General features: G+C 36.4%; 1 protein-coding gene across 2 annotated transcripts in view; it reads right to left on the reverse strand.

Moving 5' to 3' along the window:
* Positions 1-19,187, reverse strand: part of LOC123249169 (myosin VIIA and Rab interacting protein) — a 400,862-nt gene that overhangs the window by 72,357 nt on the left and 309,318 nt on the right. For both annotated transcript variants that reach the window (XM_044678158.1, XM_044678157.1), the window contains exon 3: positions 11,510-11,646. In XM_044678158.1, the coding sequence (XP_044534093.1) occupies positions 11,510-11,646 (137 nt within the window). The remainder of the gene's footprint in view (positions 1-11,509; positions 11,647-19,187) is intronic.

A 19,187-nucleotide genomic window follows, 5' to 3' on the forward strand; every position in this document is an offset into this window, starting at 1 on the left:
TGGGGGACATACTTAGGAGTGGGATCATAAAGGGTATGAAGAGTTTAGTGACTTCTCTCATAATTACAAATTGTAGTTCATAAAAGTTGGACCAATTGACCACTCTATTCACAGTGTAACAATGTGCCTCTCTTCCCACAACCACTTTTACTCTATTTTCTGAAGGCAGGGAGTCTTGTTCATTTTGCTGTTGTGTCCCCAGCACTTGAATTTTGCCTTACACATATTAGGTATTCAACAAATCCTTTCTGAGTTGGGTTAGAACTTGATTGGAATAAGGCAAAATCTCAGAGAGGTTTTAATTTGAATTTGTTATTATTGGTGATTTGGAATGTTTTCCACTTGGTGGGATTATTCCACTATTAATAGTTTGCATTTGTTCTTCTGAAAAAGGTTTGTTCATATGGTTTGATCACATCAATTTGTAGATGCCCCTAGTCTTCTCTATTAGTGTTACTAAGCTGTACTTGTACTAACTTGTACTAACATGGCTGAAATGACTGAACAACAAACTTGTATATCTCAGATATCATACATTTATCAAAATTTAAAATTATATGACAAACTTATATCCTGATTCCAGTTGCAGTGATTTTGTTTAGTAGCTTAAAATTTTTATTTATAGACATTATCAATTTTATCTTTCAAAATCACTTCTCTTTCATTACTTTCCAAAGCAAGAAACTAAGGAGTGCTTCATTTCCTTTATTTTTAAAGTTTTTATTCAGTTTTGGTTGTGTCTGACTTTTTATGACCCCATTTGGGGTTTTCTTGTCAAAGATACTGGAATGTTTTGCCATGTCCTTCTCCAGTTCATTTGACAGATGAGAAAACTGAGGCAAACAAGATTAAGTGACTTGCCACAAGTAAATATCTATGGCCAGATTTTAACTTGGAAAGAACAGTCTTTTTGAGTTCAGGCATGACACTCTATCCACTGCACCATCTAGCTGCTCCACACTTCTAAAGAAGTACATAATGATATATATCTATAATTAAATTAACTAATTAAATATATAATTAAGTCACTTATCTATTTGGAGGTTGTTAGTATATAGTGTGGAAGACATTAGTCTAAACTTATTTTCTGCCAAACTGCTTTCTCATCATAATAATAAATTGACAGATATGGAATTTGTGGTTTTTGGTTGTCGTTCAGCTATTTCAGTTGTGTTCAGCTCTTTGAGGTTTTTGTGGCAAAGATACTGGTTTGGCATTTCCTTCTCCAGCTTATTTTACACGTGAGGAACTGAGGCAAAAAGGTTAAGTAACTTGCCCAGGGTCAAAGAGTTGGTGAGTGTCTGAGGCTGGTGACTCTTCTGATTCAAATCCAGGGTTCTAGCCATCAATCTACCTCACTCCTTATTTTGTCTTTTATTTTGATAGAGAAGTTTGTAATTATATTAATATATCTTTTATGTGACTTGGTGTATTAATAAACAAATATTTAGGCATTTTGTAGCTATCTTGAATGGAATATCTTAAAATTTTTTTCTGGGTTGGGTTCATATTATATATAGATACTAGTTTTATATGTATTTCATAGCATCTTATGAAATCTACCTTTTCACTGAGTCATTAGGGTTTTCTAAGTATATTATCACATATCTGTAAATAGGAATAATTTTGTCACTTCTTTCCTGTTTTTTGCATCTTTAATTTTTCTAGAACTATTAGAAATTTTAGTGAGGAAAAGGGTATTTTTCCTCTATTTCCCTATTCATTGGGAAATCTTACAATATGTTTATTCAAGTAATGTTAGTTTTTCCCAAAGGCAGCTGCTAGTATGGTGGAAAAAGCAGTGGGCCTAATATCAAGAAGTCCTGGGTTCACATATAGCCTCAGGTACTTATTAACTCTGTGACCCTGAGCAATGTCTTTTAACCTTGATTTGCCTCAGTTTCCTGAACTGTAAAATTAGAATAATAATAGCATCTACTTTATAAGGTTGTTATGAGGATAAAATTAGATATTTGCAAAAAGTGCTTAGACAGTCACTGAATATAGTAATACTTTTGATCATGTTAAAGAAGGACATTTCCATGGGTAGGGTTTTTAGTGTTTTTAGGAAAAAAAGAGTGGTATATTTTTAATTTTTTATTTTCCTGTTGACAATCATAAGGCTTTAGTTTTTATATAATTAATTATGCTAATTGTTTTCCTAATATGGATCATCCTTCCAGGCCTGAAATACATATTATGTAAGTCGATTGTACTTTTTTGTATATTTCTGGAGTTTCTTTGCTAAAAATTTTTATAGTTCTGGAGTTTCTTTGCTAAAATTTTATCAAAAATTTTTCATCATTACCGCTGAAGGGAGTATTCATATGAAAGAGGTCACAAACACATTGAAATATTTCCAATGAAATGGAATCCATTAAGTATTTCATTATACAATGTGTTTTTGAGTGTGGTTCCATACTGTTCCCAGAATGATTATATCAGTTCACACTTCCACTAACAGTGCATTAGTGTCCCAATTTTCCCACATCCCCTCCAATATTTACCATTTTACTTTTTGGTCATATTGGTGATTCTGATAGGTATGAGGTGGTATCTCAGAGTTGTTTTAATTTGCATTTCTCTTATCAATAGTGATTTTGATCATTTCCTCATATGACTATAGATAAGTTTTAATTTCTTCATTTGAGAACTGCTTATTCATATCCTTTGACCATATGTTAACTGGGGAATGTTTTGTATTCCTATAAATTTGACTCAATTTGTCTCTCTCTCTCTCTCTTTCTCTCTCTCTGTCTCTGTGTGTGTGTGTGTGTGTGTGTGTGTGTGTGTGTGTGTGTGTGTGTATATATATATATTTGAGGAACAAGGCCTTTGTCAGAGAAACCTGTTATGAATTTCCCCCCAATTTGTTGTTTCCCTTCTGATCTTGGTTGCGTTGATTTTGTTTGTATGGAAACTTTTTAATTTAATGCAATAAAAATGATACATTTAAAAAAAAATTTTTTCATCATTGTTAGAAAAGGTTCCTATAAGTTGTCTTCCTCTGATTTATCCCTACCTCATCTGGGTATCAGGGTCATATATTTTTCTTAAAAGGAATTTGTAGAATATAACTTTTTCTTAATCTTTGAAAATAATTTCTGTAGTATAAGTACTAATTGTTCTTTAACTTAAGAGTACTCATAAATTCATGCGATCGGTTTCCATCCCTTCTGTAAAGAATTTGTTGCTTGTTCTAATTATATTCATGAGATTGGGTTTTTAAAGATAATTGTTTTCCTAGTTTAATATTTTATAGACTTTATAGAGTCCTTTCACCCAACTGCTCTTATCCTACTTTCTGGTTGCTGCTAAAACAGGGTAAGAGTCTAAAAAAACTACTTTCTACCTTCTTCTGAAACCTAGGCTAAAATGTGAGTCTATCTCTAGAAATGTATACCCCTCTTCTTTTAACCTGAGTAACTTCCCCCTCTTTAAATCATCTTTTTGTGGGTTGTAATCCACAGACTATTACTTAAATTCTTTCTCCTTTTCTCATCTTAACTGTTAAAACCCAAGGATCATTAGTTTCTTAGATCCTTTGCTTCTGGATGTTCTTTTTTTTTTTTTTTTTGATATTTGTCATATTCTTCTCATATAGCAATAGAAACATAAGACACTGATTTCACTGTGGAGCCCTTTCTTATTAATACATACCTTTTATTGTATTCTTCTTGTATGAAGTGTCTGCATATCATTATTCTAAACTCTTTGGATTTATTTTGAAGAAATGATTCAAATTAATCCCTTTTGTTGAAAGTCTATCTTTTAAAAGAATTGATTTGGCTTGGTTTCTAGGATATATAATTTTGTGCAAGCAATCTCTGTTTTTTTTTAAATATCAAAATTCAAGTTTTTCTTTGATTTCTTATTGACAAATTGATTAAAAATAAAGACTCCTCCTGGAATATTCGAAATGATTTTATTTCATAGCTAAATGTTTTTCTTTTGATTGCTTGCAATAATTGTTTGACTTGGAAATTCTGAAGTAAAAAGAATATATATCCTGCTACTTTAAATTTGGACTTTTTTGATAATCCATTTATTTTATCTATCTACACTTTGCCCTTAGTTTCTAATGTTCCTGAACAATATCCTATTGTTTTTCTTGTTGGAATTTGGCTTTTTAAAATTCATTTTCTTTCTGGGCAACCTATTATCTACAAATTTTCCCTTTGTAACTTATCATCATGGCCAATAACTTTGGCTTCCACAAAATTCACATATTATTCCAATGTCCTATTTTTATTTAGTTCTTTTCAATTTCTCCTTCTTCTTCTTCTTCAGTATTTATAGTTCTAAATCTTCCATCATCCTTTTTCCTTTACTGTTTGGTAAACTTCCACATCCTATGTTCTAAATTACATGCTATTTATTTTGTTCATTCCTTCTTTGAGACTTATGATTTCCTTTCTAAAATCTGCCATACTTTTCATCCTTATTTCTTCTTTTGATATTACTCTCAATTTTTTTTTCTATTCTAAACAATTTCAGAATTACTGGATCCATTATTTCTGGAAGCCTAATATGAGCATTTCTTTGCTTCATTTTTCATTTGGAGTCTTGGGGGTTACTTTTCCTAATTGCTTAATATTAATTCATTGGTTTGAGATGTTTTCTAGATTACTTGCTCATTTTTTTCTTGTTTCTCTATTAGCTTCACTGTTGATTTTTCTGCTTTGGGAATAGATTTATATTTGATGTTTTCCCCCCTAGCTTAATTTTCTTCTGCTTCTCTATTGTTCTAAGTAACATTATTTTGCCTGATTTCCTTTTTAGCATAAACCTCATGATTAGACAGATACATCTAATTCTATCACCCTTTTCACTTTCTCTTCCTTTTGATAATCTCTCTGTCTCTCTGTCTCTCTGTCTCCTCACAGTTTTATACTACCAAGTTTCCCCCTTGCCCCAAAGGACATCCTCTCCATTTTAGGTCCACATGAGTTTAATCTATTCTCCTTATTGAAGGGAGAGAGTAGAGGTCAGATAGGGTTATGATCAAAAAGGATCATACAGGCTAACATGTGGCTAAAACTTGAAATATGGGTCTGTCAAAGTCAGTTATGTTGGATGCCAGAACAGGCTAAGTGGAATAAGGTATAAGAAGTCTTTTGAGTAACTCTCTCCTGTTATTTTAGGCTTTACCTTGTGTGGATGTGAGTTTTTTCCTTTTCCTCATGTGATTTTAATTAATTTGATTAATTCATTTCTTATTGTTTTGGAGATAGGTTTTGGATAGAAGCTTTGCTGAGAATCAGCCTCTCAATTTGTTACTTAACCAGAATTATGCATCTTTTGCTTTAAAGAAAACATTGTGGTAGAGTTAAAATATTTTAAAGTGATTAAAAATAAAATATTTTAATTATTGTGCCAAATATCATATAGTTGATTTAAACAAAAACTTATATCTTCAAATTTTTATTCTGAACTGAACTTTAGAAAAAATCTTAAATAACTTGAAGTTTGTTACTGTGTAATAAGTGAGATGGGAAGGACTTATTGGAGGCAACAATTCAGTTTGTAAATTGCTTCACATGAATTTTCATTTTTCTTTCAACTTAAAACATGCAGAGAAGGATTTTGAGGGGATTATCTCAAATAATTGTATATTCATTTTGAAGGTTTGAGAGTGTTGTCCTTAATTGAGTTATATTTTATCTTTAAATGCCTCTTTAGTTTTAGAACTCTTTTTAAAACCTGATAATGACACTGGGCATCAGCATCACTGAAAGTCAATCCAAATTAGAGGTGGCTATTATTATGTTTATGTTTTTTTTTGTAATCAGGATTTAGTTCATGAATTAGGTACACAGATGCTTATTTTATCATCAAATTTTTAGTTTAATAATAATAATATTGTTTTTCTTGTTTCTTCAGATGTCTTGATATTACCCAAATACCCTTGGCATAAAAATCGGCAAAATTAAAATATATATGATTGTAAATTAGTGCTGATTACTTTTTAGACCTTCTATTGATATACACCAACAATCAAGTGCCAGTCACTGATTGAGTCCAAGCCCAGCATGGTACAATGAAAAGAGCTGGGGGTGGAAATGGAAAACTCTGGGATCAGAAGACTTGGATTAAAATTTCATTTCAGAGATGCCCCCCTGCCATGTGACCTTGGGTAGATTACTTAATTTCTCCGGGTTTCAATTTTCTGATCTGCAAAATGAAGGTATTATAGTAGACACAAGATATTCTCTGGAGTCTCTTCAGGCTTGATGATCCAAGACCAACAAGAAGCCAGCTTTCCAGTAATGCCATTCACTCTGCTAAGCGGACAAGTCCATTGTATATAATCGAGCTTCCTCAGAAGCCGGGTGGCACAGTGGAGAGTGTGCCTGGCATGGAGTCAGGAAGACTCATCTTTCTGAATTCAAATCTGCCCTCAGACTTCAGCAAGTCACTAAGACTGAGCACGTCATTTAATTGTTTGCTTCAGTTCTTTACCTCCAAAATGAGCTGGAGAAGGAAATATCAAACAACTGTAGTATCTTTGCAAAGAAACCCCCAAACGAGGGTCACCAAGAGTTTGACATAATTGAAATGACTGAACTACAAAGCCTTTTTTGCCAGAGTCTTATGACGACTTTATAATCTCCAAAGAGCTCTCTGGGACACCGTTGGAGAAACACCATTCTCTGATTTCAGGAGTTACTATTATTGAGCCAACCTTGCAAATTGATATTTAAAAAAGCATCGGGTGCTACCCAAATGTGACTGAATTTGGCTAATCAAATATGCACTGGCTTCTTTTCCACGGATCAATGGCACCTCCCATGCCAGCCAGCTCTCGCTCTTTCTCACACTGCTAGACGAAGGAAATGCCGACGATCCATATGCAGTGTCAAGAGCTTCTCTTCGCCACCCCAACACAGCCAACTCGAAGCTCTCAGGGAAAATATGGAACCACAAGAGAAAGGTGAATAGGAGCGTATTGGATTTTCCTTTAAGAAAGGAAATGGTCGGATGCATTAAATTAGGGAAGACATTTAATTATCACGGGTTCTGCACAGATGCACAAGTGAGGCTTTATTTTAAATGTTGGATTGAATATATTCAAAGAACAGATAGTAGAACTCTCTGAACTAGATTATCCTCAAATTATTCTGTGGTTTTAAGTTGCGAGCTTTTTTTCAGTAACATTAATATACAGGTTTAATACCTTAGACTTAATACCTCTAGACTGGTGGTAAAATGAGGGGGTTGGACTTTTCAGGCTCTAAGTCCTAATGGCCTTTGGTTCTATTTTCTTCTTAGCCTCTCTTCTTAAGGAACGGTTTGGGAAAAATCAGTAAAGTATTAAGTCTTAATGGCTTAAGGCTTATTTACTTGCTCTAAGACTTTTGGGACACTGTCCTGACACATTATTTGACACATAACTTGAAAGGCCAAGGAGTTAAACATTATCGCTGCAGTCCTGAATAAGAATGGATTTCAGCCAAATTGAAATCGTATGAATGGGCTTAAACACATCTAAATATGTTCTTTGCCTCTCTTTCCTATTTCTCTCCCATTACAATGTAAGCTCCTTTGAGGGAACTTAAACTTCTTGATGGCAGGAATTGCCTTCCTTTTATCCTTGCATCCCTGGTCCCTGGCACAGTGAGAGAAAGGGGAGAGTGGAGAGAGGGAGAGACAGAGAGAAGAAGATGTCCAGGGAGAAAGTTAGTGTGAGGGAGGAGAAGGATTAAGGAGGCAAATGGGGGTAAGACACAGGTACAAATATATACACAGAATATAAAACAGAGTAGAAAGTGCATGATGTACAAAGTGTAACGAGATGGCAGAGGAGGAATATAAAGCGATGAGACGAATTGTATGTCGCTTATAGAACTGGTCACATTACCTAATAGCCACATCTATAACTATACAATATCTAAGTTACAAACACCATGGCTGTTCTCATAGGAATAAAAAAAAACTCAGTTTAAAAGGGGATGGTAACTGGGGTACAGTGACTAGAGGTCAGCCCTGGAGATGGGAGATCCTGGGTTCAAATCTGGCCTCAGACACTTTGTAGCTGTGAGACCCTGGGCAAGTCATATAATCCCCATTGCCTAGTTCTTAACAGCTCTTCTACCTTGGAACCAATACACAGTATTGATTCTAAAATGGAAGTTAAGGGTTTAACAAAAAATTAAAAGGGAGAGGGGTGGCAATGCCTAGAAGCAACCAAGTGGATAGAAATACCATTGGACCCTGGCAAAGTCATATCACATCTCAGGGTCCCAAGAAACTTGCTAAGACTTTAAGTTGAAGAGCAGGAGCTGATTTGTATTTGATAAAGAGAATTTCTTCTCTGGAACTTCCCTATTCCGATGATCTGGCCTCCCCCTCAAAAGTATTTAAGAAATGGAGATAGAATGGGCTCAGCGAAAAGAACGTTGGATTTGGGTGCTGAGAGCCTAAGACTCCTGAATCCTGAGGTGATTTTGGTCCAGACATTCATCACCTCTGGACCTCGATGTAAAATGAGGGATTTAGGCTCAATCGTGATGAAGGTCCCTTCAAGTCCCAAGTCCTCAGTGCCTATGGTTCTAGTCTGTTCTTAGCTCCTGTTCCTAAGGAATATTTTGGGAAAATCGGGAAGGAAGAAAATGAAAAAAGAGCACGGACGCTTTTCTCTCTTTGCTACAAGATTGCCATGTAGCATGAGACTATATTTGGGATAACCACTATGAAAGTCCTCATGATGTTTCTGCATTAAAAAGTTCCTTCCTATTCCTCCCTTGCCTAAATGAGGATCTTATTTTTAGATGAGCCAGAACTGAAGAGAGTGTTGAAAACACCAACAATGTGAGATGATGACAGTCAAAAGGCTGAAAATGAGACGGAGGCTCTTTCTCCTTCAAGATCATTTGCTAATCAAAACTTCCTCTATGCCAGTAGAGTAGTGGAATCTGCGTGCCTCTGGACTCAACTGACATTCTTCGTGTTCATTATTCTTTTCTCATCGCTCTGCCATGTTTTCCTTTAGTTTCTATAACCTATGTGGAACAAAGGATAAAGTGCTGGATCTGGAGTCAAGATAACTCTGAGTTCAAGTCCAGACAAGTTCCATAACCTCTCTTGGTTCCTCATCTATAAAATAGGGTTAATAATTTACGTACTTCTAATGGTTTTTATGAGGATCAAATTTTAAAAATCAATGTAAAACACTTTGCTAATCTTAAGGCACTATATAAATACTACACATCTATTAGACAGAGGGCTAGGAAGCACAATGGAGAGAGTACCAGGCAAGAAGTCAGAAAGACTCATTTTCCTAAGTTCAAGCTATATGACCCTGGGCAAGACACTTAATTCTACTTTCCTCAGTTCCCTCATCTATAAAAGGAGCTGGAGAAGGAAATGACAAAACACTCCAGCATCTCTGCAGAGGAAATCCCAAAAGAGGTAAAAAAGAGTCAGTAAGGGATGCCTGAAATGATTGAACAACAAAAAGACTGGAGCAAACACTTTCTAACCCCAATTAACTTCCTTGCATTGGTGGAAACTGATGAATGCTCTCCTCCTTCAGACCAAATATGGATCTATTAGTACTCAGTGGGAAGACCTAGTCCCTTTGCTAGCAAAGTGAGCAATCAACCAATAGATACTTTTAAAAGCACCTACTATGTGCCAAAGATGGGGTTAGGTGCTGGCGATGCAAAGATCAAAAACAAACAAACAAACAAATCCCTGTCCTTGAGGTGCTTACAGTCTAGTGCAGTGATACCATGTACATATATAAGTCTATGTAAAACTAGGCAAAATAAATAAAAGGTCATTTTGCAGGGGGAAGCCATCAGCAGAGATCAGGTAAGTCCTCACGGAAAGTGATGCCTGAGCTGACCTCAGTGGATAATTAATAATATTCTACAAAGTTCTGGAATTAAAATGGAAAATTTCCTGCCCACCATGTGCAGGAAGAAACAAACTCATACCTGAATTTAGAACGGAACAGACCAATCATTGAGATGTATTTGTTGCCATGGCAAAGAGACAAAAATTAATTTTGTAACTAGCAAAAATACATTAGTTTTATATGCTTAATCTAAAAATATGAAGTGCCTTCTTCATGGTAATGTTCAAGGACTATTTGTTGATTGGGAAAGATTCCTAAGAGCTCCTTAATACGAAGAGTCCTTGGATTAGTGAATTGGGCTTACTCTATAGAGAAGACTAACTAATAAGATCATAAGATGATAGGATCATTTACTTAAAGCTGGAAAGAATGCTAGAGAACATCTAATCTAACTCTTTCATTTTACAGATCATGAAACTCATGGTTTAGGAATGTTTAGAGATCCTGTCAAATAAATGGAAAGTGGGAGAGATGGGATTTGAACCCAGAATGCTAGAGATACTTTCCACTGTTTATCTATATAGACAGGTGAATGAATCTAGGAGACTTTGACCAGGCTTGTAGGCTAGATGTAAAAGGACTTTCAAGTTAAATTCTAACCTAAAACCAAATTACCATACCAAATTATCACAGGAGGCTAAGTTTTGAATCTGTTTTTGTTGAGTTTGTTGAATCTGTTTCTTTACCAATAAAATTCTCAGGTTTAATATGCGCTATAACAGCTTAGCCAGCTAATACAGTTTTAGGCTACATTCATCAAGTCACAATATCAAGAACTAGGATGGTGATAATCCAATGTTGTAAACCTTAAAGTAGAATATAAATGCTACCTGCACTTCTCTGGCCACATATGTTATGTTCAGACCAGGGTGCCATGTTTTAGGTGGACATGAACAAAATAGACTATGTCTAGAAGTGCATGACTAGAGGCCTAAAGATATGAAGCTTGGTTGACATAACTCATAGATATTTAGGCTGGAAAAGAGATGATTTAGAATGTGGTGGTACTGGGTCATGTGTATATAAGTGGTGGGAGAGATGAGAATTGTCTGCTATTTAAAGGACTATTAGATGGAAGAAGATTAGACTTCTTGTTCTTGGTCCCAGAGAACAGAATAAAAACCAAATGGGTTCAAGTGGTAGAGAAATAGATTTTGAATTAAAAAAAAATCTTGAATAAAAAAAAAAACCAATGAGAATTATCCAAATACATTGGGAGGGAGTCAGCTTCTCATCACTGGAGGACTTGGAAGCATTGCTATACAATGATCAGTTCATGATGTTATGGAAGGGATTTTTTTGGCTCAGGTTCAGGTTGGACTAGATGGTACCTGAAATCTCATCTAACTGCAAGGCTTTATAATTCTAAAATTTAACAGTATTCCAAAGGGAATACAATGAAGACTCAGGTTATGACTAGATTGACTTCCCTGGCCCCAATTCTGCCTTTTTAACTTTTTAGTCAATCAGGGGTATCCAAATGCGTTTCTGTGCCCTAGATGATTGTGCTCTATCTGCTCCCATACAACTGGCTTTCCTCTAGCCTGCATCCCCCAGACTGGCATCACTCAAAGCTTCGCTTCATTCACAACCATGTTATTTGCCCTTCATCAGCCTATGAACAGTCCCTGGAGCAGGGTCCAATACCTATTATGTCGAAACAAGCTCCACTCTCCAGTCTGTGCTTTTTGTACAAGTTCTTCAAGACCTTGGCGCTGCCAAAACGTTTGAAGCGGCTTTTCACGTTATTGTAGTACCATTCTAGGGACTGGGCCCTTAGGAGTCTAAAGAAAACAGATGAGAAAACAAGAAAATTTAGAAATAAATGGCACCCATTCAATAATAGAGCTAGTCTCATATTTTTAAGTGATGTCATTACATATATAATGTATATATGTAATTGAATTGAAAAAAAAAAAAAACATTGGGGCAGAGGAGTAGAAAGAGCATTATACTTGGGAGTTGGGAGACCTGGGTTGGAGCTCTGATTTTTACCATTTCTTTGGAAATTAAGGTCTTTAGTCTCATTTTCTTCACCTGTAAAATGAAGGTACACCACCTACCACTCTTCACCATAAACCATTTGATCTCATAAGCATTTATTAACTATGCGCATTGTGTTAAGAGGTAGAGATTTTGAAAGACAAAGCTAAAAATAATCCCTGCCTTCAAAGAGATTACACCTTATATTGTAAGGATATAATGAGATTATTCAGTTCAGCAACAAGAATTTATTAAGCTTGTGCTATGTACAAAGCATTGTGCCAAGCATAAAGAGGAAACATTCTCTGCTCTCAAATTGTTTATAGTCTAAGGAGAGGGCTGGGCATATGCGGAATGTCAAGTATACCAAGCAGAATGTCTTAAGTGCAAAGGAGAAATCCAAAGAAAGCACCAAAGGAAATTTGAGGAGGGGAAAAAATACTTCCAGCTGTGGGGATTGAAAAGTCTTTAGGGAGAAGGAGATCATGAAATTATTTCTTGAAGGGAGAGATTTTAGGAATTTCAGTAAGAATCAAAGACTATTTTAAGCATTTAGACCAGACCCATATGCTGGATAATGCCAGGAGAACTCAAAAGTGTGAATAGCCCAGTTTTAACTGTGACCTAGAGTAATATGAAGGGAAATAATAAGGCTGGAAAATTAGATTGAAATGATTGTGCAAGGCCTTGAATGTCATGATAACTACTTTACATATTGTGCATGTAGTAGGAAACCATCCTAGGTTTTGGGGCAGAGTAAGATGTGACCTGAGCTGTGCATCAGCAAAATTAAATGATTTTAAGGTGCAAATTACTATTCAAGTTTAGGTTATTATTTAGTCTGAATCTTATAGGAACAATGATCTTGATAACTTAAGTTTGCTTTTAGTGGAAGGAGAAATGATACTGGCAAATTGAATTTGCCCCAGAAAAGGCAAAGTTCTTTGTGTTTATGTTCATCTTTCTTTTGCCATAGAAGACTCAATCTCTGAATGGATCAAAATAATTAAACTTTTAACTTTACACCAAAAAAAATACAAGATTCTCCTCTGTGATATCAGGATAAGCTATATTGATTGTCAAGTCCCTTATCACAATGAACCACAAAATGACAAGAAAAAACTCCCAACAAGAATTCATAGTGCTTGTGCCATGCCCAGCAAATCATATTCTCTCTTCTGAATATCTTTGGGAAGGATGTGTGACTTGGGGCTCAGGGGCACTGTTGTTCTAGATCCCTCAAGCGTAATGAATGTTTGTAGGGTTGATCATTGTTTTGGAGCTGAAAGGGAGCTCAAAGGACAGCTATTCCAACCCTCTTCTTTGACATTTGAGGAAACAAAAGCCGACCAGTTCAATGATCAATGACTTATACCAGCATCAGCTTCTGACCAGCTGTTATCAAGAGGGCAGGTAATGCAGCCTAGCTGAAGTAGTAGGGAATTCTGAGACAAGAGGTGGCAGGTGCCAGTCAGATCAAACCACCATCATGACCACCATCTTCTCTCAGGGCCAAGTGGAGGTAACCCAAGAGCCTTAGCCCAAGATCCCCAGATTATAATAGCAGCATCCCCTAGATGACCACTCTGGCTTCTAGTCTGGTCCTCATAGCCATTGTTAGAGGAGCAACCCTAATGCAGATGTGAACAGGTACTTGCTAGTTAACTCCTCAGGAGCGACTTCTACTAAAGACTGAGAAAAGAAAGTTCTTACCATCAAAGTCTTTGGTACCATGAAGTGGCTCAATACCCAAAACAGTTACGATTTTATCAATGGAAATGGCATGAAAAATGATGCATCATCATCTGCTCTCCTGTTGTACTCTGAGGACCATGGAACCTTTCCATCTGGCTTATAGCTAAACCTCCTATATTTGTTGCCTCCCTCTATTAAGGAATAATGTTCTTGAGAGCAAGGGAGTTGCCTTTTCTATTTTTATCTCTACTACTTAGTTCAGTACTTGGAAATAAGGGCTTAATGCATTTTTTCATTCACTTATTCAAATTCATATGGGTAGTAAGCTTCAGAGGCAAGCTTTGAACTCAAGACTTCTGACTTCAGAGCCAGTATTCTTTCTCCTGTACCATTTATTTCTAGTTTAGCTGACACAATTGATAAGCTCTGGTAGTCTGCATGTCTTTCTTATGACTTATTTCAGCTGATATCTTGCAAAATGATAGGACAGTCAGTCAGTCTACAAGCATTTATTCAGCCCTTATAAGGCACTATGCCAAGTGCTGGGGATGCAAAGAAAGACAAAGGAACTTACATTGTAATGGAGGTAGGCACAATGCAAATAACTAGGTATATACAAAACACAGTAGCTGAGGGATTCGGGAAAGGTTTCTTTGTTCTTCTCTTTCCAGAGTTAATTTCCAGTTGGAAGACAGAAGGAACCAAGACATCCTACCCCACCAGATAGGTGCTTTGAGGATCCCTATAGTGGAATTTGCTGGCTAGGCAGCTTCACCAAAGGGCAAGTTTCCCTTTGTGCTAGGTGGAACCAGATGACTTCTTCAGCAAACTTCTTTAATACTGATCACTCATAATTCTGTTGGGCTTCCTCCAAGATACTGATTTTAAAATAAATACTTGAAATAAAGCAGAAATGTCAAATGAAAGCAATGATGCAGTAAGTCTTCCCAAGAGCTTCCAGGTGCTCTCTTCCTATTAGCTCTTAGTCAGAACACAATCTCCAGTGTTCCTCTCACACCCTGTTTGACAAGAGCCAAAGCATCTCAGGATACAGAACTACAGTCTAGCCTAGCCAGGGTCCAGCACTTCACCAAACATTCCTGACAAGCTCTAAGCTTTCATTTGAAGACTTTTAGGAGCTTGTCATTCAAACACCACTGCACTTAAGTAGACATTTTCTATTAAAATCAGTGAGTGAATGCTCTTGTACTTTTTCTGTATTTTCTGTAGAGCCTGTATTAGAGCAAACTAGAAATGAGTGCAGTCTTTAGAAATGATCCTAGAATCCTATGTGCTTATAAATCTGAATTCATTATAGAGTGAATTCTTTCTTGAATTTCATCCTGACTTAGACCTTCTCTCTTGACACCTCTTGCGTTGGGCATAGTAATAAAATCAGTATCACCATTACTTCCCAAAATGGGCAGGTCAGTTCACTTCTCTGTGGATCACCATTCCTGGTGCCTCCAGACCAAACCTCCTTCTTGGCCAGAATACTGCTAAATGCTTTCTCTCCCCCAGTATTATTAAAGTTCTTGGTATTTTTAATTCTAATAATTATCAAAGTATCTGGAATATAAATGCTTTTTTATCTATTCATTCATCCTTCATTCTTTCATTCATTCATTGATCCACTCAAGGAATTTTGGCTATTGAAATTTTTATAACAAAAAACTCTGACAGGGGTCTAATTACTCAAATATACAAGGAGTTAAATCAATTGTATAAAAAATCAAGCCATGGGCAGCTGGGTAGCTCAGTGGAGTGAGAGTCAGGCCTAGAGACAGGAGGTCCTAGGTTCAAACCCGGCCTCAGCCACTTCCCAGCTGTGTGACCCTGGGCAAGTCACTTGACCCCCATTGTCCACCCTTACCACTCTTCCACCTATGAGACAATACACCGAAGTACAAGGGTTTTAAAAAAAAATCAAGCCATTCCCCAATTGATAGATGGGCAAGAGACATGAATAGGCAATTTGCAGATAAAGAAATCAAAAGTATCAATAAGCACATGAGAAAGTGTTTTAAATCTCTAATAATTAGAGAAATGCAAATCAAAACAACTCTGAGGTATCACCTCACACCTAGCAGATTGGCTAAAATGAAAGAAGGGGAGAGTAATGAATGCTGGAGGGGATGTAGCAAAATTGGGACATTAATGCATTGCTAGTGGAATTGTGAACTGATCCAACCATTCTGGATGGCAATTTGGAACTATGCTCAAAGGGCTATAAAAGAATGCCTGCCCTTTGATCCAGCCATACCATTGTTGGGGTTGCACCCCAAAGAGATCATAGATAAACAGACGTACAAAAATATTTAAAGCCACGCTTTTTGTGGTGGCAAAAACTGGAAAAGGAGGGTATGTCCTTCAGTTGGGGAATGGCTGAACAAACTGTGGTATATGCTGGTGATGGAATACTATTGCGCTCAAAGGAATAATAAACTGGAGGAATTCCATGTGAACTGGAAAGACCTCCAGGAATTGATGCAGAGCGAAAGGAGCAGAGCCAGAAGAACATTGTACACAGAGACTGATACACTGTGGTACAATCGAATGTAATGGGCTTCTGTACCAGCAGCAATGCAATGACCCAGGACGATTCCGAGGGATTTATGGTAAAGAACAATACCGACATTCAGAGGAAGAACTGCAGGAGAGGAAACACAGAAGAAAAGCAACTGCTTGAACACATGGGTTGAGGCAGACATGATTGGGGATGTAGACTCGAAACTACCACACCAATGCAACCACCAACAATTTGGAAATTGGTCTTGATCAAGGACACATGTTAAAACCAGTGGAAATGCGCATCGGCCAGGGGCAGGGGGAGGGGGAGAGGTGAAGGGGAAAGTAGGAGCATGAATCATGTAACCATGTTAACTTTTCTAAAAAATGAATATTAATAAATGTTTAAAAAAAAAGGTAGGCCCAAGTTTAAAAGACCTCAGCATGGACTCTGAAGACAGAAATATAGCAAGGCTGTGATTAATAGGATTTAGAATTAGAAGAGAATTTAGGAATAATTTAATTAAAACTGCTCATTTTGTGCAAAAAGAAACAGAAATTCAGAAGGGTTAAGTGATTTGCTTAAAGTCAAAGCTACTAAGGTATAGCACAGAGATGTGAATCCAGGACATCTGTCTCTATATCCAGTGCTCTTTCTACCATGCCATACTGCTCTTCTCTTACAACCCTTGTGTGTATTTGATGCCAGAAAATAAAATATATGTGCACTGTATCAACTGTTTAAGAAAATATTCCCCCACCTCAATATTAATCCATCTTTACTCCTATCACTGGCTTTCTCATACACCTTAATTCATTTATAGAGATATAGACTGTGCGATTAGCTTATATTTATTAAATGTTATATGCCTTGCGTTTTATTCTTCAGGTTCTATAGAAAATAGAAAAAAAAGTACAAGATACCATCCTTGCCCTTAGATCTTTTTGGAGAGATAAGACTTTCTCTTTTCAATTAGATTAGGAAACTTCTTTATAGGTAATAATAATAGTTAACATTTATAGAGTGCCTTAAGGTTTGAAAAGCACTTTATATCCATTGTTGCATAAATTCTCACAAGAGTCTTATAAGCTAGGTTCTGTTTTATTTTTGACATCATTGTACAGATGAGAAAACCGAGGTTAAGAGACAATAAGTGACTTGTCCAGGGTCACACAGTCAGTAAGGGTCAAACTCATGATTTAAACTCAGGTCTGCCTGACTCCAAGTCCACCACTCTATCCTCTACACTAACTAGCTGTCTTGTAGGAAACAATCTATTTTTTATATTTTGAATCCAACCTTGCCCCACCACTAATATCTAGTAATAGGGTCTACTCAGTCAGTTAATAAACAATTATTAAGTATTTATTATGGGCCAAGTGCTGTGCTAAATGCTATTCAAAATAATGCTCACTAAATATTTGATTTTTCTCCTCATTTCTACCCTGATTAAATATAAGAAGCGGGGTGTCAATGACAACTAATGTAACCTTAACCCTAATCTTTATTTTAGAGTTTCCTTAATCTGGTGGACATTATCTGTGAAAAGGGATCAGAGCCTTTTGGAAGGACTTTGAAATGAAATAAACTAATATCCTGGGCTATATGGGGGCTTGGCTTATTGAGTAAATAAATCCATTCTTGAAATGGCTTTGACCTCCTTGGGGTGTGTTAATGGATGTCATTGTGTATTTGAGTGATTCCCAAAGTGGGCGCTACTGCCCCCTGGTGGGTGCTGCAGTGATCCAGGGGAGCGGTGATGGCCACAGGTACATTATCTTTCCTATTAATTGCTATTAAAATAAAAAAAAATAATTTCCAGGAGGCTAAGTAATATTTTTTTCTGGAAAGGGGGCGGTAGGCCAAAAAAGTTTGGGAACCACTGGTGTAGTTCATCACAATTACAGAGAGGAAAACATGGAATTTAGTGGGAAAGGGATGTGAAACATTATATTTCTGGGGAAAAGATAATTTACTGGAAGGGCTCATGGATTATGAAATGGAATCCAGTAAGATGCTCATTCCCTCAAATGCTAGGGATTCAAACAGAATGGAAGAGGGGGAAAAAAAGCACATAAACACATCATTTCGAGGAAATCACTTCATATTCTGTGGCTGCCTGGACAATTTGGTCTGTTTCAGGAATGGAGGGAATTGTGATTAGCATTTGTTTGGAAGTTTCTGAGGCTGAAAATCCAGAAGAGACTGTGGGCTGCCTGGGGTTCTCCTCTGATGCCAAATCCTAATAACCTTTTCCTACTGCATTCACAGAATGATGACAATGAATTTTCTAATGTTTTTCTCCCAGTTGCTAATGCTCAGATAAGTCACAATGACTGCAGAATCCTTGCTGCAGAGAAAGCATTTGAAAGAAAAGTAACTCTTCTATAGACATTGAATAAAAGAACAATTCAAAAAGAAAAAAAGCCTATTTTTTGGTGTGTTTCATAGTCTTTTTATTTGGCTTCTCTTTCAAACAGCCTTGTCTAAGAGAATATCCTGCATCTCAGACAATAAAATAGCAAACCATTACCTTCCTCCTCACCTCACTAAGTGAAACAACAGAAACTCCCCAAAATTTATTATCAAAGCAAAGCATCTCATCAGTTATGAAGAATATGGTGATTCTTGAAAGAAGGAAATCTATACCTATCAGATGCTATTCATTATGAAAGAAGTCTTTGCACTAAGTCCAAGTCTGATGCTTCAACCTTGTGCAAAGGCTTTGTAGTCTTCATATTTGTGACAATCTTTCTTTTTTGCTTGTATTTTCTTAGGACCATGCGTAGCTTGATAAATACTATTGATTAATCTATTATATAAGTTTTTGTGATTTCATTGGTATGTGGAACTCCCAGAAAGGGAATTCTTTCCACCAGTGTATCTTTTTAAAAATATATTTTTTAAATTTATTTTTATTTTTAGATTTTATTTAATTAATTAATTTAGAATATTTTCCTATGATTCATGACTCATGTTCTTTCTCTCACCTCCTCCCACTCCCATAGCCAACTCCACTGGCTTTTACATGTATCATTGATCAAGACCTATTTCCGTATTATTAACATTTGCACTAGAGTGATCATTTGGAGTCTAAATCTCCAATCATATCCCCATCAACCCATGTGATCAAGCAGT

The sequence above is a fragment of the Gracilinanus agilis genome, chromosome 5 (assembly GCF_016433145.1).
Source record: "Gracilinanus agilis isolate LMUSP501 chromosome 5, AgileGrace, whole genome shotgun sequence".
Classification (NCBI taxonomy): domain Eukaryota; kingdom Metazoa; phylum Chordata; class Mammalia; order Didelphimorphia; family Didelphidae; genus Gracilinanus; species Gracilinanus agilis.